Genomic DNA, 26,987 nt, shown 5'->3' with positions numbered 1-26,987 from the left:
ATAGCTCTGAGCATTTTTCTTTCCCTTCTTTCCAATTTCTCTGTATTTGCTGTTTTCATTGTCCATACTTCACTACCATACGTCACTGTGAGCCTTATTACTGTTTTATATATCCCTAACTTTGTTTTTCTCGATATATATTTGGATTTCATCAGTGGTCTTAGGCTTCCCATCGATTTATTTCACTTTGCCAATCTGGCATTTAGTTCCCATTCTTGCTGACCTTTTTCTTGTATAATAACCCCCAGATAAGTAAAATGGTCCAGTCTCTCGAATTTATATTCTTTTGATTCATTAGATGTGAAAGTAAACTACCTTTCTTTTCGCTCTGTATTTTCGAGTATCATGTACTCGTACTTTGTCTTGTCCTGGTTTTAATTCTAGGTCAAAATATTTTTACTCTTTGACTCTTTTTCTGTAAAAGAGTAAGATGATCAGCGAATACCAGACATTGATGTTCATTGTTGAAGACCAATCCGGTCGTTTTAACTCGGCTATTTCTGATTATTGCTTCGAATACCAAATTAAAAAGCACCGTGAATAACGGATCTCCTTGCCTAAGACTTAGACTATTCACTTCAACCTCATCCGATGAAAATCCTTTAAGTCTCTCTCTTAGCATCCTGGCTAATATTTTGTATCAAGTATCCAACAGAGCAGCACCTCTGTAATTTTTACATGCCAATATATCCCCCTTTTTTTAGTTCAATCTTTGGGTATATTCTCCTTTTCTTTTATCTTCTTGATAAGAGTATACATTCTTTTTTGTAGTTCTTCCCCTCCATTACTTAGCATTTTGGCAGCTATTTTGTTTTCTTCTGGTCAGTCTCCTGACAGTTCTAACATTATGCCATCATCCTGTATAAGGACATTTTCATTCGCATATGCATTTTGCTCATTTAGTAGTTCACTAAAATGCCTCTCCCAAATACTCATCACTGATTCTTTTTCAATACATACAGCAATACACATAGCTAGAATGATGGATGGGTGATGGACAAAGAGGTTGTTGGAATGAAGACCAAGGAAAGACAAGAGAATGTCTGTCGACCACCTAGACGATATTTGATAGTAGAATATTTAGACTTTTTCTTCTGGATGTTCTGTAGTAGGTGTGTATACTTGAACGATCTTTAGAATATATCTTGCGCTTATTTTGATGTTTAAATAGACCACCCTTGTTGAGATTTGGTTTATTGACACAATTCTGTTGGCAATTTTTTTGTGAATAAAGAAATCGACGCCCCCGACTGTCCATTCTTCTTCTTCTTTGTAGTACCATAAGGACTTTTGAGAGTTCTTCCTCTATTTCTTTGAATATTTCGTCGGTAGAGAGTGACCGATTATATGTGGCAATGTTGAGGTTTATCTTTTGACGCATTTTAAATATGATTAGTTTACAGTGGTCGGGTTTATAGCATTTAAACACTGTGCTTACCTTGCATGTTGGTAAGTATTTATTTTTATTTAGCTGAGGACCGTTGGTCAATTCCTGTAGAGAGAAACAAGGCTAATATTCGATGTTATTTCGCTCAGTGTCTCGAGAGTTCCTTTAGCACGATATCTTTCACGTTAACTTACGAATTTTTTACATTTGGTTTTTTCAATATTCTTTTTGGGTAGGATGGGGAGGGAAAGAAGATGTAGATCGAAATTTTATGGGGAATTTAGTCTTTTTCTCAATATTCTTGCCAAGATTTACTATACAGGATCTAATAAGGCTATACCTCTTTAGTTGTCACACTTCAGTTAGTCTCCTTTTTTGTGCAGCAGGCATAATGCGGGCCTCATGCCAATCAGTTGGCATTATTTCATTTTCACATATTTTTACTATTAGTAGATATATCCTTCTCTACAGTTAAGACCAAACTTGATCATTTCTATGCATATGTCATTTTCCCAGAACTTATTTTTCATTTCTTGTATTGCTGTCGCCACCTCCTCCTCTGTAGACTACCTTTCAACTACCTCAGCTTCTGCCAACTGCCCAGTTGACTGCTGCTTCGTGCTCCACCTCACAATTCAATAACTGTTGTAAGTGTTTTTCCACTACATCATTATTTCTATCGGATTACTAATTAAACTTCCGTCTTTGCCCTTTATGTAACTACAGTGACTTTGGCAACCTTTTCTCATCTTCTTAACTTCTTGCTAGAACTACCTCACCTCTTTTTTTTTAACTTTTTTTTCTATCATATTTAATTTTAACTCAAAAGGCTTTAATTTCGAAGACTGAAAGCTTTGGAAAGGTGGAATATTTTTTTGTATTTTACCACCATTCAACAATACTTTCTTGGTTTCATTGAAGGTTGTATTTTGTAATTTGATATGAAAGTCTTTACAACCCTTATACCATTAACAAAATTTTGACTGTATTAAAGTTTCTTGCGTATATTTTGACTGAATATTTTTATGAACTTACTGAATTTTAAAGAAAAAAAAGTCAATAAAATCGTTCATAAAATAAACCGGATCTTTTCTGATTAATCCGATTACAAATGCCTCCATATTAAACTACTCAAGGGCGTACGTATAGTTATGAAACAAATTCACATAATAAATCTCGTTGGCCAACTAAAGGACAAAAATCAAATAGCTGAATTATAACGGTTCACAAGAGAACTCGGAGAGAGACGTTTGCACTTTTCAGAAGTACCTGCCACTGAACACCTGCAAATGTGTCATACCCCTATAACGTTGCTGGATGACGGATGGTGAAAATATTCTGACCCGTAAGAAAGAAATTCGCTATGCTTCTCTATTTACAGTGACGATATTACTTCTAGATGAAGGGGTGCACTTTTTTAAACAAATCTAATATGGATACAATTTGAAAACTGATAATTATGAAATTCGTTTTTTATGTAATATATTGTTTTATTCGATTAAGATAAGATAAGAAATTAGTAAAAAAAGTTTTAAGGTTCTGTAGAAAAAGTGTGAGTTTAATTTTGTCCATTGTGTTTTATTGGATAGGTATCTTCTAATGTTCGCCCTTTTGTTCTTTTGTTGGCCTCTATTTTAATTTGTTTGCGTTTTTTCTTCGTCTAATTTTGGTCCTTCTTTCTTTTGTTTTCTACGACTGATATGTACGTTATTTTCCTAGGCAATCTCTCGATCGGCATCTTCTTGACATGAGCTAACTACCGTATTTTTAATATAATAATTTTTAATAGTTTAATAGCGTATGTCGTCGATGTTCATTATTTTCGCTTTTTCTCCTCCTTTACATATTGTTGCACATTTTTAATCCAAGTTTTGTAATGCTCATTGATTTTTTGATGTTAGGTTCGCAGCTTGTTTTTGATCCTCCTTGCTATTTTCTCTCTGGTAGCTTCGACTGCCAGACACAGTGGTCTCGTCCATTTGGACTACGTGATGTTTCCAGAACTATTTCAGCTATTGGTTTTCACCTGTAATTGTCTTTTTGACCACCACGATGATTTGTTTTTACAGTTTTTTTAGTTCTGTCTCGTTTGTAAATTCTACATTATCTTTGCCAGACCTTCATCTCCATAGTCCTCAATTTTTTCTGTGTCGTTTTCGGTCTTCGCTTTAGAATTGTGTTTTAAAAATTTATTTTACTTATATAAAGTATATAGTTACTCTAGATTATACTCTAGACTTAGGCAAATATGCAAAAAAAGTGAAAAATATGCGCATAAATATGCACCAATTTACCCAAAAATATGTATTTCTTTTAAAAAATATGCATTAAATAGGCTGTTTTTAAAAAATATGCATATATTTAATAATGATATATTAATTAATAATTATTTTAATAATTAAAAAACAATATAAATAAATTTAAAAACTAGGTAGGTAATTTTAAAGTATATCAGAAATATTTTTCCTACGAAAGTGGCCTCACAACCTGAGCTATAATGCTTTTAAAGCCATTTAGGTAGAACCAATATTTTTTGCACGGCATTTTGTTTTTGTTGATAATTGATGTCAATATTACCAAAATATATCAATGCAGTACAGAAATTTTTGTTCGCAATATCGCTCTTAACATTGGAAAATTAATTTTTCTCTCATAAACACATGTACCGTGAAAAATGTACGTCATGTCCAAAAATGCTCTTATTTTATACAACTAAATTTAAATCAGTGACTTTCATATTGACTCAAATTATCTTATTTGTACTACTTAATAATAGTGGAGTGCACCCTAGATTTCTCCCCCCTGTACCAGCCGATATGTACGGCACTCCAAAAAAAGTAATCAAAATAACGACCCAAAACTATGTGCATAAATGCCATCAAATTGCCTAAAACACGATTAAAATTTTCCGAAAATCAGATTGTCTCTGCTATTGATACCAATATTTTTGTACGGCATTAAGTCGCACGCAGATCATTATTTTTGTATTACCTACCTATGTTATGAATGCCGTACAAAAATATTTGACCAAAATACCCTCCGCCCTTAAAGTAAGTTTACCTTACCTGTGTAGCCACATGTACCGATAAAAATTGAAGGCATAGTTTCTAAAGTTTCTATATATATATATATATATATATATATATATATATATATATATGTGGCAGGGTATATTGGCAGGGACAGATGGATGTCAAAATATAAAGAGGTTCAGAAGACTTCAAGAAACCATTACTTTTCTATTCATCCATGCTTACCAAAAAATATTCCCCATTTTAATTTTAACTATAATAAAGTACATTCTTCGTTAATAACCCGGTTAAAACTTAACCATGGCCTCTTTCCAGAGCATCTGCATAGGATTGGAATCTATGAAACCCCTTTCTGTCCTTGTGATGGTAAATCTGTCGGAGATTTGAACCACTTATTTTTCGATTGTCCTAATCATAGGGAACAGACTCGAAGCCTATATCTAGATTTAATTGATCTCAATATTAGCCTACCAGTTAACATCAGCAATCTGTTATCTTATTCTGACAAATCTATATATAATATTCTAATCAAGTTTATAAACGATTCTAAAATAAAAATTTAAAGATCCTTATAACAATTTTCTGTGGCAAAAAGATTTTTTGTCTAATGCCATCTCTCTCACACACACACACACACACACACACACACACACACACACACACACACACACACACACACACACACACACACACACACACACACACACACACACACACACACACACACACACACACACACACACACACACACACACACACACACACACACACACACACACACACACACACACACACACACACACACACACACACACACACACACACACACACACACACACACACACACACACACACACACACACACACACACACACACACACACACACACACACACACACACACACACACACACACACACACACACACACACACACACACACACACACACACACACACACACACACACACACACACACACACACACACACACACACACACACACACACACACACACACACACACACACACACACACACACACACACACACACACACACACACACACACACACACACACACACACACACACACACACACACACACACACACACACACACACACACACACACACACACACACACACACACACACACACACACACACACACACACACACACACACACACACACACACACACACACACACACACACACACACACACACACACACACACACACACACACACACACACACACACACACACACACACACACACACACACACACACACACACACACACACACACACACACACACACACACACACACACACACACACACACACACACACACACACACACACACACACACACACACACACACACACACACACACACACACACACACACACACACACACACACACACACACACACACACACACACACACACACACACACACACACACACACACACACACACACACACACACACACACACACACACACACACACACACACACACACACACACACACACACACACACACACACACACACACACACACACACACACACACCCACACACACACCCACACACACACCCACACACACACACACACACACCTATACACGTTCCGCAATATTTGTGGCATCGCATACTACATCCTCAATTGTGGCACATGGGAGTTAACATACCATGATACTGACACCCGTTGTGCAGAGTGTTTATGGATAGGATTCACTTCGTTACACTCCATGGTATGAAAGATATCGCCCAATATAATTGTGGCACCGGATTCCATAATTATTTTGTAATCAGAAACTGTGTATAAAAGATGCCACAAATATACCCTTAACAAATTTCTGTGTTTCGGGGTTCCATAATTATGGCTCTTTATACAGTGTGTTTGGAGGCCATGTTGCCACGTTTGTTGTAGGAACAAGTTACTATTTTACCTTTGTCTGTGGTATAGATACTCTTTTGGTTCCTATTACGATTTTTTGTACTTAGTTCACCATAGTGTGATAGATATTTATTTCTACGCGTAGTAAAAAGAACATTATATTTTATACTTTTTATTGACAGTTGATATAATATAAAATTTAATGTTTTTTTCTTCTTTTGCAAGCTTTAATTTCATTATAAACGCAATCTTTAATATTCTTCCAATTTCTTCTTTCCAATGTAGTTTTATTATCGACAATACATTGCATACATTGTTCTTTATTAGGAACAATTCCTTTTTTTATATTCACTCTGAAAAATATGAGGACTGCTAACTTTTCCTCCTTTGACCAATTCATCTTTTCTCTTCTATTCTTCCGTATAGGTGACACTGAAACATAATTTTGGAATTAGTATTAGTATTATTACCTTTAATAATGAAAACAATTTAAACACATACAGTATGTCCCAAAATAGCAGGCCAATTTCACGTAACCATATATACAAAATGTTACTTAATAATAGGCCGTAATATTAATTCAATTCTGTAAAGTGTAACTAACCTTTTTTTGCGATTCGTCTTTTCGTTGTTTGTACTTCAGGCACTCCCGTTACACTATTTGGATCTATTTCAATATTTTCGTCCTCACTTTCTGGTTCAATGTTATCAGCTTCGTCCTCCAAATACGGCAAATCTAGAGAATAGTAAATTTAAGAACATATTTATTTTAGAAATAAGCTAGATTTGCTCTAAATATACAAATTAATTCCCCTACATAACGCAATGTGAAATATTCTTATATACAAAATATTAGGGTATTGAAAATAAACATTTCTTTAAATCTTGAATATTTTGCCTATCTGGGTCCAATAAGGATTTACTCACAATCAATTTATTCCATCACCGACGACCGGATTCGCATACTATAATTTTCTATGCAGCCTCAGGTCAACGGTACATGGCAAACTAAATGCCGAAATTACAATAACCTGTAGTAGGGTGTTGTCTGGTACAAAATATGTAGCAATTATCCCAGTATTATATATGTCCAATTTTTTGGTGTTAAATTCCATTTAATTATATAAATAATTCAATGATACAAATTTAATTAATCTTACTTAGATGCCGATACAAGGAATATTATTAAATGTTTGACAAAACACTGCAAAACTTCGTTATGATTAGATGGAGACAGGTGATTATTGGCTTTACGGCACTAATTGACGACTATCGGGAAAGTTCTTAAGGGAAGATTAACAACTAGTATAGTAAGCTAATATTTAAAGTTAAAGTGGAAAGAAATTATACATAATTACATAAGGCAATACGTACAAATAAGGACGCAACCTTTGTTCAATGTGAGCCGAAGTCGAGCAACACTTTATACCGTTTTGTGTCTTAAGTTACCCGATTATATAATATGTGAAATAGAAAGTGTTCCGATGATTCGCAAGTATGAAAATACTTAAGTTGAAGAGGTGACGTTTGGACAAAAATATATGTGATGTTGGAGTACAAAACTTGTCTCCTGAAGATATTAGCATAATGGGCGAAACATGTGTCTGCTATCCAATAAGCTGGTTTTGCTAATGGTAAAACTTTGGGACAAAAATGCCAAAATTGCAAACTTCGCGATTTTAAAAAACAATCAAGTATGAAAATGAAAAGTAAAATTTTAATGACAGTTTGAAAATACATATGTTCAGGATATTTAAATTCAAGATTTTCATGGATGCGATTAACTTAAAATTTGAGTTATTGCAAAAAAAATATTTTACAAAGTGAAATTATTAAAAATCTTAAATTTTAGCTAATTTTTATTAAATTTAGCCAAATACTTATTTTCAGCAATATTTTATTTTGTGTAGCCATTTATGAACTTTAACCCCATGAATATTTCACAAATGCCTTAAGTTGGACAAATTAAGAATTTCAACATCTTGAGAGTTTTCTTACCTTCTATGGAAATATCCTCAATGCGTTTTCCGGCAAATCGGCTGGCTTCACCTTTGTCTACAGCAATCAGTAGCCTGCTGACTTTAGTTAATTCTACTGCACTTTCATGTAATCTGTAAAATTCTCTATGTACTCTTATGTCATGTCCTAAATGTCTTGCCAGCCAATCATATTCATTCTCTGACATGTTGAACAACTGACAAACCGTCGCTACATACTTCCTTAGCTTTGTTCCACTGATCAGTGACGCGTTTTCAAGTTGTACTTCCTCACATGTCTTATTCAAGCAGTCATGACCTCTGAGGTGGCTTAATGATGGATTTGATCTCGCAAAAATGTATTTGTTTTGCGAAGAAATGTTACACTGATACCGGTGTCGAATCAGCAAATCGATAGACTCTTTTATTACGGGCGTCAAAATTACTGGAACTTTTCTTCCTCTCTTTCCTTCTACTTCAACGACAGTTAAAGTATCGGCCAACTTGCGCTCAATTGGTGTCAATGATTCCTTTATATCATCTGTACTTTGATCTTCCCACCTTGGTCTGTTAATATAATCGCTCATCTTGATCCGGGCCGCTTCTCCGGAGCGTCGTTTGTTAAAAAGAATGATACGGGATAAAACTAGAGTAGCAAGCCTTACCCAGGACTTGTGATTTCTCTCTTCACTTTCAATATCATCTTTAGCTGACAAAATATAAGTATCTATATATTTGTTCAGCTTGAGCAAATCATTAGTTATTGGCAGCAATTGTGCTGCATTCATCTTTCTCTTGTTTAGTGTAGCAACCGCACCTGACGATATCCGAACATTCCATTCTAATTTCATAAGCTGCATAAAGGAGGACAAGGATTTATTTCGCTTTACATTCCCAGATCGTAAAGCACTGCCCCTCTCTATTGATATACATTTCTGTAAACTATACCCAATTTTGAGCGCCAAACTCGGAATTTTAAATTGTGGCCTCGATGTTTCGTCATCAACTGTAGTGACGCTGACCTCCTTTGTAGCTTGAACGATTATGTCAAATTTCTCAGGAACAAGAAAGTCACTTAATGATTGTAATGGATTTTTATTTAGCTTTCTTAAAGCTACTGTTAAACGTGCCAACTGTCTCATATTTTGACGTATTAACTCATTTTGCGTTTTGCCATACTTTTCAAACTGCATTGATCCATATTTTAGTATTAATGGATCATTTTTTGCTATTTCACCAATCTGGTCTGGGATAAAGCTATTCACTATAGATTGATAAAAATCCTTCGTAAATCCGAAACCATGAATATCATGTATCAATGCATTACTTTCAGATATAACATGCTTCGGTTCTGAATATTTCTCGCTGTTCAGTTTTTCTGTGCAAACATGTTTGATATGGTGCCATAGATGTTTTTTCAGACAAAAGCCCAAACAATTAGGGCACGGCCCATATTCAGAATGTTTAATGAATTTTGCTTCATTTTTAGTTGGCCGTCGCATAAGTATTAATTCTCCAGTTTTGGTAGCTAATACATTGCAATTATGATAAAAATCACCCACGCGGATAAGCTCGAGGAATCCGGCACGACGCTCTTTTGAGTTCTTTGGATATGCTAAGCATTTTGCTACTTCGCTAGTCTCTGAATGTAAGGTTTCAAAGTGTCTACCCATATGGATAACTGACTTGTCACAAATAAAACAGACGTGAGTCTTATCTCTAATCCTTTTCCCGTCTTTATTTGATGCTGCAACTACCTTTATACATATATCTTTAGTCGTAGTTTCTTTTCTATATGACAGTATGGATTTATCACTCGCTTCCGTACTTTTCACAGTTTCTTCGCTTATTCTTTTTTTGTCTTTCTCAACTACGTTTTCATTCTGCTCTTCAGAATGCACATCATGTAAGCTATCCAAAAATGTATCCATGGCTGACTTTTCATCAGGTATTCCGTTATTCGTTGTTATACATTTTTGTTCCCTACCTATTTTTATTTCACCAAATTTTTTGCTTCCAATATAGTTCGCCGTATTAGAATTATCTAATCCATTTATATCCTCATCTTCTTTTTCATTTTTTTCTTTCAAGTTACGTACTTTAGAATGTGTAGCTTGTACACTTTCGAAGAATGTATCCATAATAAACTTTTTATCAGGTGCCTCGCTATATTTTGCTGCATCTGCTTGCTCGCTGCTTGTTTTTATCCACTTAGATTTATTAGTATGCTTTGTTCTGCATTCAGCATCTTGTGTCACCAAATTCTGCAATATTACAATTTTTTTCAAATGTGAGTTGTTTTCATTTGGTTTGTTGTTGTTTTTACGTTTTCGAAATCTCTCGTTTTCAGATACTGCCGAGTTTGACGAAGATGGAATATATTCACTCCCTGAGGTCTTGTCTTGATCATCACTTATCATAATGTCCCCTCTTTGTCCGTCCAAAGAGAAACCTGTAATTTAATTAAAATTCGTAGAAAAGTTGTAGAGAATGTAAGCTTCTTAGCTTGCCAAAAGGAAAGCCGAAACGTGATTGGAAAATAACAAAATAGAATTTAAGCCAAATAAAAAAATATTAAATTGTTTATTTTTATAATATAAGATATCCGGATAATTTTAATTACAGTCGCCAAATTACCAATTATTAGATTTTTTGAATTAGAAGTACCTTTGTCTTTGGCTAGTATTCAATATTATTATTAATAGAAGGAAACGAATAGCATTCTTTGTTCAATACAATTAACTAAAATGTTAAAATACCTTGGGAAATTAATTATTACACGTATAAATAAATCACTTAGAAATATCAATGTTCCTGTGATACTTCTAAGTGAATGATCAAAAATTTAAACTGTGTAGCCCAAGTTAAATTAGCTACTGTTAGATACTGTTAAAAAAATAACAAAAAAAACAATACAAATAATTTAAATTTATTGTTACGTTTCAAACTTTATGACTTTGCAATATTATTCTCGATAATCAGTTAAAATTCAATTGTTTCAACTCTAAAATTGTCACTGTCGTTCTTACATTTTAATTTTTGATATAGAAGTGTTCTTTTATCACTACTCACTAGATAAAACTCCTTTATTTGTCCTGTTTATACGGAATCTAGGCCAAATGTCCTAACAATCCTTTCTATCACTTTTGGCTGCCAAATTATCCGTGTCTATGGATTAAACAGAGAAATAGGAATTTTACGAAAACCTAAATAAATCATGCAACGAAATACCAAAAAAACATTCTGTTAATACTGGGAGACAAACGCATAACTGGGGAAAGAAGGATAGTTGAAAGATATAGTCTGAAACGGGAAAGGATCTCTATACGAAAAAACAAATGACAATGGCAACAACTACAGAATTTGTCAACACACAGCAACACTAAATATGACTTTCATATCGACAACATCTGAGCTTCCAAGAAAACACAAGGCAACCTAGAGACACCCATGAGCGAAATAAAATCAAATTGATTACGTCCTAACAACTAAAGAGTACAAATACAAAAAACACTGGACATGAGATCTTACGGAGTGGCAAACGCAGACACGGACAGAAAAGATGAATGAAAATATATACAACCTAATGAGTCAACCCAGAAACATAAACGAAGGATGTCAAGAATTAAAAAGCAAAATAAATGAAACAACAGATGATATAATAGGAAAGAAAAAAAAAACAAAAAGAAATAAAGATTGGTACGATTAAGACTGCTTAAAAGAGAGAACACTAAAAAACTCCATCAAAATGACATGGATCTACAACCCTTCAAAACAAAACAGGGAAGAAAATAGCGGAGAACAAAGCCAACGCAACAAATAAAAATAAGAAAAATTACTGCTTAGATGAAAAGCTACAGGATATTGAAAAGAGCAGAAAAAAATCATAAAATAAAACAGTTTTGCAAAAAGTCAGACCAACAAACAATATGCTCAGCATTAAAACAAGAGGTATAAAAAACCAAAAAGACGAATTTTGGAGATAAACAGATCAGCAAAATAGGGGAAGAATATTACGGAAAAATTATACTCCCTACGGCGGAAACAAACTGGAATAAAGAAGTAAAACGAATAATACAAGATAACGTCAAAGCAGAAATTGTCACAGATAAAGAATTACAAAAAGAAAAATAAAAATCTCCAAAATGGAAAAGCAGCAGGAGAAGGTGAAATAGAAGTGGAATTAATAAAATAAGAAGGATGAAAATTACTTAACAAAATAAACAAGCTAATACAACAAAAATATAAACATACTATCAGATAGTTGGAACAAAGGTGTTATAGTACCTATTTATAAAAAACAACATCGGGAGGAGTCCGATAATGATTAAATTCAAGCAAACATACTAAAGATTTAAATTATGCGCTGAACGAATATTAGGATATCAGAACATTTCGAACAAATTCGAGAGAATAAAACAGAGAAGTAAGACCAATCCTAACATATGCAGCGGAGACAAGGACCGATACAAGAAAGACGAAACAAGAAATCAACAATATCGAAATGAAAATAATAAGATCAATAGCGGGCATATCATTAAGAGACAGACAAACCAACAGAAGTATACGCGAACAATGCAAAATTCAAAATATTAACAGGTGGATAAAAACAAGAAAAAAAACTGGAACGAACATGTAAACTGAATGGGGCCAGATAGATTAGCGAACATCTGTAAAAACAACAAACCGTATAGCAGAAGACCTGTTGGAAGGCCGCCAAAAAGGTGGAAAGATAATGTACAGTCAACTACGACTGAAACAGAATAAGAGGCAGACAAACAGGAGTAATCCTAGTCGCACGAAGAAAAAGAAGAAGAAGAAGACAACAGAGAAATACACGTAATATTCATAGATTCCAAAATTGATAGTACAATTAATCGGACGAAAATGATGGAAGAGCGAGAGCATCTTGAAATCCCAGAAAAATTAAGACCTATGCCAACAATAAGTCTAAAGAACACCACAGCAAAGATAAGTTTCAACGGAACAGCTTCTAAGGAGATCAAAGTAAATAAAGGCCTTAACCAAGGCGACTCTATCTCATCAACACTGTTTAACCTAATATAAGAAACAATAATAAGAAGGACGTAAACAAAAACATTATTACAGATCAACTTCAAGTAATAGCATGTGCAGATGAGCTAGTCATCATAGCAAAGACGAAGATAACACTTATGAGAGCAGTTAAAAATTAGATAAGAAAGCAAAAAGAATAGGCCTAGAGAAAAACCAACACAAAACAAAATGCATGACGATAGGGAAGGACGACACAACAACTCAGAAATGTCTTGTAACATAAAACCATAAATTTGAAACTGTTCGACCTTTAGCTACTTTAGAGTAAAAACAGGGAAAATCTGAAAATAGAGAACAGAGGAAAGAATTTTAAAAGAAAAGAAAACAAATGGAATAAATAAAAATCTGCTAAGAAGCAAGAGTCTAAGTAAGAGAACAAAGATGTACCTATACAAGAACTTAGTAAGACCTGTTGTTAAATATGGGATGAAAATAATAATTTACAAGAAAGAGAAAGATAGCCGTCTGAAATTTAAAATAAAAAAATTAAAACAATACTGGGCTTAATGTAACAAAAGATGGAGAAACAAGATTGAAAAAAAAATGCCGAAATTGAAGAAGAATTAAAAGTAGAAAATAATAGATATCTCTTCGCTTAAACTGGATAGGACATATACAGAGACGACCACACACCACACAAAGATATGCTGAGAAGGATAACTAAATGGACACCACCACAGCCCAGGTGTAAAATAAGGTCTAAAAGAAGCTGGCTGGATGATGTAGAAGAACATATAAGAATAATGAAAGTTAAATACTGAAAAGTTCAGTGCAAAGACAGGAAGAAATGGAAAAGAGTCATGAAAAAAGCAAAAAAACACAGCTAGCTATAAATGACATAAAGGAATAATCCACCTCACCCAAGAATAGGATTTTGAACGTCATGGCGTTACCTACACCCTACCGATTGTAATGCTTAATGAATCAATAAATAAATGGATGGTTAATCGCATGATAAAAAAGATTATTTGTATATATCCAGGACAGTTTTTACACATACATATATATACATATAAGAGTTTACACATACAAGGACTGAATATAGAACGAAAAGAGAATAGTATTGTCCAAACCATTACCAATATTCAAATATAATAAGTATTGTATATGGCCGTTATCGATCGACATTATCAGAGGTTGTCGTATTAATCATATTCCAGAAAAATTTTGAGGTTTTAACTTAAACTTCTTATTAATTAATTGCTTAATGCCTTTTTTTCTGTACAATACATATTCTGGAACCAAACTGTCTCTTTCCGGTTAGAAGTAATTCGTGAATCAATTCATAACAATAACAGCAAAGAACGACGGAATACTGCACACGAACATTTACGTACAAAAATTGGTAGTAAATCAGAGAAAGGCGAAAGAAAAGGAAACGATTCAGAGCATATTCTGTCATAAAAATAATGCATGAGTGTGTGGATTGTCCCAAAAAAACAGCTACTTATCTGCTTAAGTGATTGTTTCAAACATTTCCATAAACAAAATAAATAGGTTAATATTTCTTTGTAGTATCCTTTAATGTTTACTAATAGCATATAGTTAACTTTCAATTGTAATGTTGACATAAAATTAAAATAAAAACTAATATTTAAATTTTCTGTATATCTCTATATATAATCTTTAGTACCTATCTTTAAATTTTTGAAAGGAAAATTTTATAAATTCATTTTACTATAGAATATAAGTTATTTTAACCTATCTGGAATTTCCGTCTTATTTTAATATTCTTAAAATATTTATATCCTAAAATGTACCTAATATAAATTATTTGTACTAAACAGATAATCCAAGCAATATGTTTTGAGCAGTCTTTAATTCCCGTCTAATTTGAATAATAATGTATACCTAAATTGTTTTCCAAATTTTCAGGTACTAAATATAAATCTTTTTGACAATAGGGTAGCGCAAGCTATCTCGACCCTTCTTTACTATTAGGTAATTAATGCAATAAGTAATAACATTATTTCAATTTGAATACTTCTTACCTGCAAACCATTCCGTGAAACTATTGTATTTACTAAAACTCAACTTGATTTCAGTTATTTTGAATTCATAATAGACCTTCCAGGGATATTAGCAAATAAAAAGCATTTTTCGTGACATTGAGGTAAACAGGTATCCAACAACTGCTTTTGATAAATTTGGTGATGTAATAAACAAAATATGCAAAAGAATAAACGTTTTTTTACTTATAAACAATATATAACATTGTAAGATTTTGTAATAACTATTAAGTAAATCTTGAAATTTTTATATCTACATACTTGTGATATTGTCCCTAATCTCATGAACAACTAAAGTTTTTTATCCGTTTTTAGAAAAGGTATTAATAATTTTAAGAAAACCAGTTTTGAAGCTATTTTTGCAATAATTTAGCAAAAAATAAGCTCTTATTTTAAATGATTCTATGCTTTTTAAGAAAAAATGTGTCATTTTTCCATATAATTTATCGGTTTTACTTAGTAGGTAATTAAAATCAAATAGCGATCTTACATTGTTTATATATTGTTTATAAGTAAAAAATTGCGTTTAATATTTTGCATATTTTGTTTATTACATATTGTTATCACCAATTTTATCAAAAGCCGTTGTTAGATACCTGTGTCAAAGACTGTTACTTCCCTGGTATATAAAATGGACTCACGATTCGAAATCGCTTAGCGATATGCTGACGACTCGGATCCGAATCAATTTTTGAAAACTGTTAAAATTTATAAATTATGTAAGATATCGCTTTATTTTATATTTGATTTAAGCACCAATATTGAAAGATTTAAAAAATATGTATTGGTTAACACAGAGTAACATTTCATCAGTAACAGTTTGATAAATTAGTTATCTAAAAACATGGGCCGACATTTTTAAATTACATCAAGAGACGACTGAGACTGAAGTAGCAAAATGCTAGAGAATACAAAAGAGCAACAAGCAATAAAATGCAGCAACATTTTAAAAATTCTGATTATAGGTCGTGTCCTAATTGTTTAGACTTTAGTATAAAAAGCAACTATGAAACCATATCAAATATGTTTGCAAAGGAAAAACCAAAAATATTCTCAACCGAACCATGATATATCGAAAGTAATGCCCTGATACAGATAGTCATGGTTTCGTATTTACGAAAGATTTTTATCAATCTAGCTTTATTTCATACCAAATCTGTGAAGTAGCAAAAAATATTTACTTAATATTGAAAAATGGATATTTATAAAAAGAGTCACTAGGAGGCTTTTTTGTTCGTGAGAGATTTGAAGTTATCATTCGGGCAAGAAAGGAGAATATCATGACTACAAATGATGACCTAATATCAAGGTCATAGTTTAAAGTCAAAACTTAGTTAATTTTACAAAAATAGATATCAATAGAGAGTGAGTGCTTTGCAATCTATAAATGTTCACCTTTCTGAAACTATAAATTATATTGGATTATCAAGTGAGGTTCCTACACTATACACGAGAATGAAAAGCGCAACATATCTGATACAAATATCAGAGAACTACGAACTAATATCAACACACCAGTGTGAATAGTTTAAAATACAGATGAGATGGAAAAATCATTGGGAGTGTTCATTGGAAAAATAACAGTAGTTATGGAGTTTCTTTATTAATTTGGCAGCAGTTTTGGCTGTCAAATTCGATAACATGTTGATTAATGATTTAGTTAGCATAAAGTCGCTGCACCATTTTACGTTGGATAAACGCTACCATTGACCTCAGTTGAGTGCAAATTTCATAGTATCATTAAAAACAGACGAACTGTCACAGATACATATAAAATATGAAATTAATTGCCCAGTTGGATTTGTACTTTAAGAAAGACCACCGCAATGGCCGAAACATCATTTAAAAGAGTAATTTCTACATTATGTCTGACTTGATTTAACAGCTAGGAGTTCTATTAACATTCAGGGCACGATACTGGGTTTGTACCTAATATTGAGTTATTGAAGATAATTTATTTTATTCTATTATATTCTATTTAAAAAATGAACTAATAACAACTTAAAAAATGCAGCTCTAACAATTGCTTTTGATAAATTTGTTGATAACAATATGTAATAAACAAAATATGCAAAATAATAAACGTCATTTTTTACTTATAAACAATGTAAAATCACTATTTGATTTTAAATACTAAAGGTGAAGACCGGCAAATTGTATGGAAAAGTGTGTGGACTTTTACTAAAAAAGCACAAAAAATCATTTAAAATTAAAGTTTGTTAAGTCATTTTTGGTAATTTGTTGCTTAATTATTGCAAAAATAGCTTCAAAAGACGATTTTTTGAAAACAATTAATAATCTTTTCTAAAAATTCACAAAAATCTTTAAAATTTCAAGAAGTTTTACTCAATACTTATTGCAAAATTAAAATTATTTATCCGAGAAAGCTTTTATTTACAACGTTATTGTGCGTAAAGTATTAGATGTACATGAATTAAATTTATAAAATTAAATTATTTAATAAATAAAAAATTATTATTAAATATTGAAAAATTGGTTTATAAAAGTACTGTGATTTTAAGCTTATAAACATTTAAAATAACTCAGACGCAACAACATATAGAAAGTTATTTTTTACTCGAAATGTCGGAATTTTTACACGAATTTAGAACAATTCAATGTCTTACGACGCGCGACGCTTAGAATCCGAGTTAGCATTTTGTTTATTTCTCGATTTTATTATTTCAAAAACTGAATTCATAAAGTCAAAATAAAAGTCGCAATATATCTGGTGCTACTCAACAAAAATTGATGTTTCAGTTCAAGTTAACTTATGAATCTACTTAATCGAGGAATTTGTTTAAACAATTTAAAATAAATATTTAATTTGCAAAATGTTACTTTCTTCTTATTATTAGTAATAGAAAAGGTTATGAAAAGATAGGTAACTTAAATATTTATGTATTATAAATAAATAAACAAAGATAAATAATATCTTTAAAAAATAACCTTTACAATATTTTTTATTCGAAAATCAAATCAATCCGTGTTTGTCTTGAATTATGCTTATTATTTTACAATAATTACTTTTCTTGACTAAAAAAGATTATAAATATATTTTAAACAAATTGTTGCTATAGGCTTTGTTTAATTAAAAATAAAAAAAGTAAAGTTAAGTATGTAACTTATAATATGTTAATTAAGATAATGTAATTGTACAATTATTAAGCATATTTAAAAAAAAATTAACAAGTATCGATTTGATTTCCAAATAAAAATTTATTTTTTTAATATTTATTTTTACAAGATATTGTAGAACTTACCTGCTATTGCGATTTGCTGTTCTGTTACAGAAGTACCATGAGTAGTCTCATATTTCGGAAGAAATAATAGATTTGTTTCATTAGAAATATTCACTAATGATAATATCCTTTTACTCCTTGTCGACATCGCCATCGTGTATAAGAAAATTTTTGCACTAAATTGTGGCACCTACCACACACTTATACACTTTATTTTCAAATGAAAACTAAAACTGTTTTTATTTTAACTAAAATTAGGCAACAGCGCAAAGTCATCTTAGAGGGCGCTACTCTACGACCACGCCCATGGTGCCACAATTACGTGTGTAAATGCATTCTGCCTCATCCTGAATTCTGGCAACATACACAGAATTAACATCATACACTTTTTATTTAAGCTCTATTCGGTCCTATGTTGCAAAAAAAGTAGCTATTCAAAGCAAGTGATGACAAAAAGTATTTATACTTTTATTAGATAGTAAAGACTACTAGAAGAAAGAAGATAGTAAGGTATAAAATTGTGGTAACGTGTGTAAGTTACCACAATTTATGAAGTTACCATAATACAGGAATATGTTCACACAAGTTACCACAAATATCTGTGCACACACACACACCCACACACACACACACACACACACACACACACACACACACACACACACACACACACACACACACACACACATATATATATATATATATATATATATATATGTGATTCATGCTGGGTCAAATGATCCCTGAAAAATGTCCTATGGGTTTGTAGTTGTATGAGCTTATTGTATATAGTGATTTACTGTCAGAATTATGGAAATAATAATTATAAACCAAAATAAATCTGAACAAGAGTTACATAGGTACATCCTTCATTACTCAATTTATAAATTAATTTAGATAATTTAGGTCTGCACTCCAACAGGTTCATTCATCATCATCATCATCATTATCATCATCATCATGGTTATACAGCCTTTCGTGGTCCTTGGCCTGCTTCAAGACGCACTTCCATTTCGGCCTTTTTCTAAATCCTCTAATTTGAGATTATACTACTATTGTAAGATCCTTTTCCACATCTTCGAGATATCTTAGTATAGGTTTTTCTCTAGTTCTATTTCCTACTGAGTTTTGGAACATAAGTAGATATTCAGCACGGATTTGATGGTTTTTTACTATATGCGGGTCCCCCCAAAGTTGACTCCCAAGCGGGAAAGGGGCTACTTGAAATCTTGAATCGGCATCCAATTTTTTGCTAATTTTGATGCCTCATAAAAAATTAAGTAACTTTTATTAGGTTAAAACGGTTATTCTGAACATTTTTTTCAAAAAATTTTTTTTGATTTTTGCCGAATCCGAATCTGCAATAAAAACTAGGGGTTCATATTTCAGATTTTAAAGTTGCCCTCTGCCACACCCCCAGGGCGTGGGTGGGGGGTCGCGTTTGGTGACATTCGATAAATGTTGAAAACATGTTTTTCAGTTTTTTGATTCGATGTAAATTTCGCGAAATATTCGAACGTCCCGCTTCTTTTGGCAGACCCGGTATATGTGTTCCCAATGTTAACATATGGTACAGAAACTTATAATACTAAACAATTTGTGGAAAAAAATTCGATTGAGCCAAAGAAAAAGCCATGTTCAGATTAACGTTAAGTTTCAAACGTAATAATATTCTCGTAAGAACCAGAACAGGAATAACGGATGCAGTAGAAAGGATGGCAGATATGAATGACTCTAGGTAGACTAAACATAATAAAGTGACGTCCTAGATTTATTGTATATAGAGATAAAGCTATATAAAAGGGAACTACAACAAACTGAAAGTACCTTCTAGAAGATCGGGAATGTTGGTGACTACTGTGGGAGGCCTATGTACAGCGGTGAACTCTACAGCCTGCATAATGAAAGGAAGACAGAATGTTATAGTATTAGTTTTGCTTCTATATGACTCATTTATTGTTATTGTGGTTAAGGTGTAGTTTCAGTAACAAAGAACAATAAATCGTAATATATTTACATATAAATAATAAAGTTTTTTATCGCTCAATTCTGAAAATCATAAGTTCGGTAATTAAAAGTGATTAAGTCTGTCTATAAACATGAGGGACGTAAGTATTCAAATAGATAGTATACGTTATTGTGGTTAGTTTTATGATTTCCGTTTGAGTAAATCTCCAAATATATGGAATTGCAGCGTTAGCGGAGAAATAAGAAAGACCAAAAAACAAATTACAAGTTTATCGCTTCCTTATGTGTATTTTCCAAGTTCATTTATGATCATATCCTCCGCTTTAATCCATATTTATATCGTAATTATTGCGATGTCAAATATATTGCTCTGGTGGGTCGTAAATTCGCATTTAGTGACGTATTATTTATAGAGCAATATATGTTTCGGCAAAAGCCGCAGTAGCTGCCGCACAATAGTGCTAGAAACAAAGAGACTGGATATCTCTCTACACGGAAAACAGACCAATAACAATCAATGGAAAGTGTATTGCTTAAATCAACTGCCGTAACACGGAAAGAACTGTCATCAGGTCTCGGACAGGGCAGAATTATCCCTTTTTGTCTTTATTGGAAACTTAAGACACTAACATAACGCTATCATAATATATAATTATAAATTTAATCACGGCTAAGTCTACTCTGTGAAAACTCTTTAACACTCGAACTGTTCGTCTTGGTATTTGTCTAATCTAATATTTATCGCAACTAAGAGTTTTATTGTGGGATGGGCCACTTTTGCATTTATCTGATTCGGGATATTTATAGAGAATAAAAGGCCCATTCTCAAAGAAATGAAATTACAGATGATTTCAAAACCTAAAGTTTATTAAAAAATACTTTAAAACACTTAAACATTTTTCCATTAAAAACAGGTACATATTAAGTATTATCTTCATCATCATTTTCTTCCTCTGCAAATAATATATCATCTTCAGCTTATTATGTGCATAATTCTAATAAAAACTATGATTAAGAGGAGAAATGTAATCAAGTAATGACAGCAGATCTTCATATTTAGCTTCTTGTATGATGTTTCTCCCATCAAAAAGAAGATTTAGTACAGCTAATTCCTTGAAGGTTCCAGGTTTCTCTTTATTATAGCGAAGGTACATATTTTATTTTTTCATAATTTTCTCCAAATTTGAGATGAGTAAGAGCCATTTCTATACCTTTGGTGAAAAAAATGGCAGATTCGTATACGCTTCCTTACGTATATACCTCCTTCGCCATCTGAAAGTCCCCTGGAGTCGCGGGAATCTAATCGTAGCAAGGACAGTATCATCATCCTTGCTCTCTGGAAAGTGAGTGTCCAAGATTCTCCTTAAGGTCTCCTTGTCAGTAGAAGATAGACTTCCACTGGGAAGACACACCCGATCCGCCGCCGAAGTCGGATCTTTTTAGAGGGCATGATAGAGCTTAGTTGCAGCGGACATGCGTTCCACGCTGTATGCCCTCTGACCCTCCTTTAATGAGTCCTATTGGTTAGGGCGACCACTCATCTTGGCTTTGTTGAAGAGGCCATAGTCAGCCTGCGCTGTTTTTCTACCTGAGGTGTCCACCTAGGGATAGCAAAATTAGCAGTTATCTGTACAAGAGAGCAGCTAGCTTCATATGCCGAAGTAAGAGATCTCTATCTCCTCAGCTCAGAAAAGAATTTAATATTCCATCGCCACAACCAGTGCCTGGTATGAATATCCTCGTACCTCATGTTATTCTCGGGGGTGAGGCATTTGCTCTTCATGAACATCTCAAGAAACCATACCCAAGAAATCAATCAGTGGCTGATAAAACTAAAGCAATATATAACTACCGACTTTCTCGAGCTCGCAGGACAACTGAAAATGATTTTGGCATTCTTTGTGCATTTTTTCGAATATTTTTTCAGCCAATCGCTACGCATCCTGAAATCACGGATAAACTAATAATGTGTGCCTGTATCTTATATAATCTTCTGCGAAAATCAAACATACTTCCTACATCAACTAATAGTAGAGAGAAATACCCACTACCTAGAGAAAATTTACTTCTACTCATTCAAAACAACGTACGTGGGGCAAATATAGCAGTCCAAATTCGTGAGACATTTAAAACGTATTTTAATGGACCCGGTGCTGTAGCATGGCAGGAACAACATTATCGAGAAAATTAATGAATTGCAGCAATGTAAAATATTATCAATAAATATTTTTGATATTAATTAGAATTTGTGTTATTGTATTATCTGTTATTTGAAGTATCTGGGCTAGTTCTTTCCATAAACTCTGTTTTAGTTGGGTTTTCCTGTAATCTTTACATTGAATATTATACAAACATTCATGGTTTCTAACAAAATCTATCAATATTTCGTCCTGCTCACTTGTCCATTCAGTGTGTTTTAGTCCAGAACACATTACGCTAAAAAAACACTTTTAAATAACGGTAACTTTATAAGATAAAACATATAGGTATACCTATTTTATCAGATATATAAAAACACAAACGAATCACCACAATTCACCACCGCAATAAACCGTTAACAGAATGTTTCTCACCGCATTGGCTACCGGATTCAATATGCCGGCACCGTCATATTGCGTTGCGGTGGCTTCCAACGCTTATTTAAAAACCACTGCTATCATTGTGCATAGTACAGTTTTCTATGACGTCATTCGTCGCAATATTGCGATCACAATTTGTCGATACCGCATTCGAGGAAACCAGAGCTTAATTGACATATTTGCTTAAGACAAAATTTAGTTGTTCTTTAGTTGGTCATCATATTCTGTTCTACCTATTCGTCGTTCTTACTATGAAGTATGCATAGAGATTTTATTCCAGTTCATCCAGATATAAAGTGCTCATATGAACTATACAGAATATGCGTATCTAAGGATTTAAATATTTCCTTTGCATCGTCGGACCATGTGGAGTGCGAATTGTGCGAGAGTTTTAAGCTTCACAATCCTGAACATACTGAACAGTCATTATCGGAGAACTGTAGTAACTGTAACTTTTGGAAAGCAAGTTTAAAGTACAGGGCTAATGCAGGGTATTATATTTTATCAAGCACAGTTTGTATTTTAGCCGACTTGGAGAAGGTGATTATGTTGCCTAGAATTATCATCATCATTGGTGCTACAGCCCTATAAAAGAGCCTCGACCTTCCCAAGTCGCTTACGCCAGTCAGTTCTATCCATTGCCAACTGTTGCCAGTTTGCTGCGCCTATTTGTCTACCATCCTCATCTACACCATCCCTCCATCTGAGTTTTGGCCTACCTCTACTTCTACTTCCCACAGTTTGCGACATAAGGATTCTTCTAGGAGGGTTGTTCTGCTGTGATCTTGCCAGATGTCCTGCCCATCTTAGTCTTCCTATTTTTATAAAGGATACTACGTCTTTACCACCAAATATATGTTTATATCTGTGATATATCTCGTAGTTGTACCTCCTTCTCCAAACACCATTTTCACAGATGCCACCGAATATTCTTCTCAGGATCCTTCGTTCAAATATAAGCAGAAGATTTTCATCTGCCTTGGAAATGGTCCATGTCTCCGACCCATATGTCAACACTGGTTGTATAAGAGTTTTGTATTGGTTATTTTTGTTTTTTTGGCTTAAGTTTCTGCTTCTCATATGTCTACTCAGTCCAAAATAGCATTTGTTTGCTAGGATTATTCTTCGCTTGATTTCTTCCGTCATGACGTTCTCCTTGGTGATCAGGGAGCCTAAGTATGTGAATTTGTCCACCACTTCAAAGGTAGAATTATCAACCGTGAATTGGTGGCCGATGTTTCTGGCTCTATTGTTTGGTGTTGATGCCATTATCTTAGTTTTATCTTCATTTACTTGCAGGTCCATATTTTTTGAGGCGTTTGACAATGTGGTATATATTTCTTCTAGCTTGCGTGTTGTGCGGGCAACTAGGTCAACATCATCTGCATATGCCAAAATTTGGGATGATTTATTAAAAATGTTTCCTCTGTTGTCTATTTGGGCATCCCTGACCACCTTTTCCAGAGCTATGTTGAGCTATGTCTAGAATCAATATGTTAAAAAAAATTGTGTTTTGCCAAAGAATTATAGTTTTTAACCAAACCTTTGTAGCCGTCGGAAGGAAACAAAAAATCAATTCCTTTGCGTACCTCTGGCATGAATGCATATCAGGAAGGAAAATGAAAGACTTGATATATACATTTCACGCATTTGTGTTCCACATGGACGATGAAGAACAAATAACCATTTGGCTTGAGAACTGTGCAGGCCAGAACAAGAATTGTTCAATATTTTCATACCTAATATGTGTACTTTATAATAAAACTTTACTGTTTCTTGTTAAGTTTCTTCGAATAATTATTCTCAAAGGAAATAATGAAATAATTGGAAGATAAAAGATATAATCAAAGCTTTGATGTGTAATCCAAAATAGTTACAGATTATTAAAATGTACGATAGACAGCTATACAATGTATCGGCAACAATATTTACAAATAATTGACATAAATACAATATGTCAATTGACATAAATACAATATAGTATTAAAATATTTTGGTAAAATTTGAGTACATATTTTACAAGTCCCGCCCTGGCGGACAGTCAGTTATGGGCTATCATCTCACATATAGTCGAGGTAAGTCTTTCGCAGTTCAGCGGAGATATAATAAAGTAATCTAACCGAAATGTCGGCCGACCGTACATCAGACTATAACCATAACTATAACTTATCGTAGGTCTGCCCTACGCAATCAATAGAAAACATCTCATCACCCGAACCTGAGAACTTCTGTTACTACTTTCCACCTGATAAATCAATAGGTTTCCCCCCTTTGTGTCAAGTAGATGAGTGCCCCATGGTAATAACATCTCTTTCCATCTATTTTATGTCGATTTTAATGGGTGCTCTCTTGTCTGGTTATTGTTATTTTCATCGGAATCGCGGAACGGCCAATAAAGATAGCCTCTTCTGAAAGTTGCGTCTATATTATCTTACTTCCATTACCACCAACGTTTTTAATGATAAATCAAGAACAAATTATAATAAAACCTGGCCAAAATATTTTAACAATTCCAGCTACTTATGAAATGCTTTCAACATGTGCATATTATAATTTACTATCTTTAATGTTAAATTAAACTACACATAACATAAACTTACTTTCCAGTGTAATGGACAGATATTAAAATTGATATACGTATATACAATGGATGTTGTGATCTAAAATTAATGTTTTTTTATGATACCTGTACATTTCATAGAACAAAAGGTTGTATATTTTAGTTGTCAATTTAAATACATACAACAAAGATCCTAAGAAAAACAATATCGTGGCTGGAATATATGACAGTATGGTCCCCAAAAAAAACAATTGGGCAAAAATCAGTAGCTAACAGTCTGTGTAGCGTGTAGCCTTCTAAAAAGCGTGTAGATATCTGTAAATTTGTATCAGGCCTTTATCAAACTAGTTCTATAGTATATTAGAATATAAATTGAATTATAATATTTTTTACAGTAATACCCTTTAACGGCGAAATTTGCTTTCTTGAACATTACCATAAAAAAGTATTTATTAGACGACTATAAGTAGGTCTTTAACAGAAATAAAAAGATAATTTTAAAAAATGTTGTATATTTTGAGAAAAAACGACCGTTACTTTAACGTAACGCTAGCGTAATGTGACATACAAAATTATTTAGTGTGGAAAATTTCGTTACATTCGATACATAAGCCTACGTCACACTTTCGGCATTTTGTTATTACACTGGAAGAACACCCCTCACCGGCACATCTTTTTCTTTTCCTTCCTTCATTTGGCACAAGCAAGTGGTTGCGACCATCGTACATCAAATCATCTGATACCCTGTTCAGACTTACACTGGACCGTGACACTGCCGGCTTTCCTGCTCCCTTAGGCAGAACTCCATATTTCGTAAGATATGTTTGCACTATTTGTCTTCTAAATACTAGCTGTGAAATATTTTCATGCTGTCTGTAAACGTTCCACGCATTCACTACTGAAACGTCCAATAACCAGGTAAAAATTGCCCACCACCACTTTTTGCGACTAATACTTATTCTGTATTTGGCAGTATTCTCATCCAATAAATCAGTGCCGCTCATAAAACGATTGTATTCCGTTATAAGTGATGGACGGCTGATAGAAATGTTCTTTTTTTCTATTCGAGAAAATTGTTTCACACTGGTAGTTGGATTTGTACCATGACAGGTGGAAGCCGCAGCGACGACATTATTATCCAACCATTTTAGAACAATAACTCCATCGCGTTTATCAATTATGGAACGGTATTCGCCTCTTTTGTTTTGCTTCTAAAAATCTTTATTTTTCATAAGTGGACACGACTTGGGTATGCG

At 33.2% G+C, this 26,987-nt stretch overlaps 1 protein-coding gene across 2 annotated transcripts; it reads right to left on the bottom strand.

Annotated features, from left to right (window-relative positions):
• Nucleotides 1–6,510: 6,510 nt before the first annotated feature.
• LOC140451856 (uncharacterized) lies at nucleotides 6,511–18,823 on the bottom strand. 2 transcript variants are annotated; one of them, XM_072545764.1, is made up of 4 exons: nucleotides 18,646–18,823; nucleotides 8,320–10,749; nucleotides 6,926–7,057; nucleotides 6,511–6,753 (listed from the first exon to the last, which is right to left on the bottom strand). In XM_072545764.1, the coding sequence occupies exons 1-4, from the start codon at nucleotides 18,776–18,778 to the stop codon at nucleotides 6,521–6,523; spliced, it is 2,928 nt and encodes a 975-aa protein (XP_072401865.1). In that variant the 5' UTR covers nucleotides 18,779–18,823; the 3' UTR covers nucleotides 6,511–6,520. The 2 variants fall into 2 exon arrangements, with proteins under 2 accessions (XP_072401865.1, XP_072401866.1); XM_072545765.1 differs by lacking the exon at nucleotides 18,646–18,823 and adding an exon at nucleotides 15,365–15,493.
• Between the last annotated feature and the right edge of the window lie 8,164 nt (nucleotides 18,824–26,987).

The sequence above is a fragment of the Diabrotica undecimpunctata genome, chromosome 10 (assembly GCF_040954645.1).
Source record: "Diabrotica undecimpunctata isolate CICGRU chromosome 10, icDiaUnde3, whole genome shotgun sequence".
Classification (NCBI taxonomy): Eukaryota; Metazoa; Arthropoda; class Insecta; order Coleoptera; family Chrysomelidae; genus Diabrotica; species Diabrotica undecimpunctata.
The sequence above is the reverse complement of the archived record's forward strand: the minus strand, read 5'-3'. Positions and strand labels throughout refer to the sequence as shown.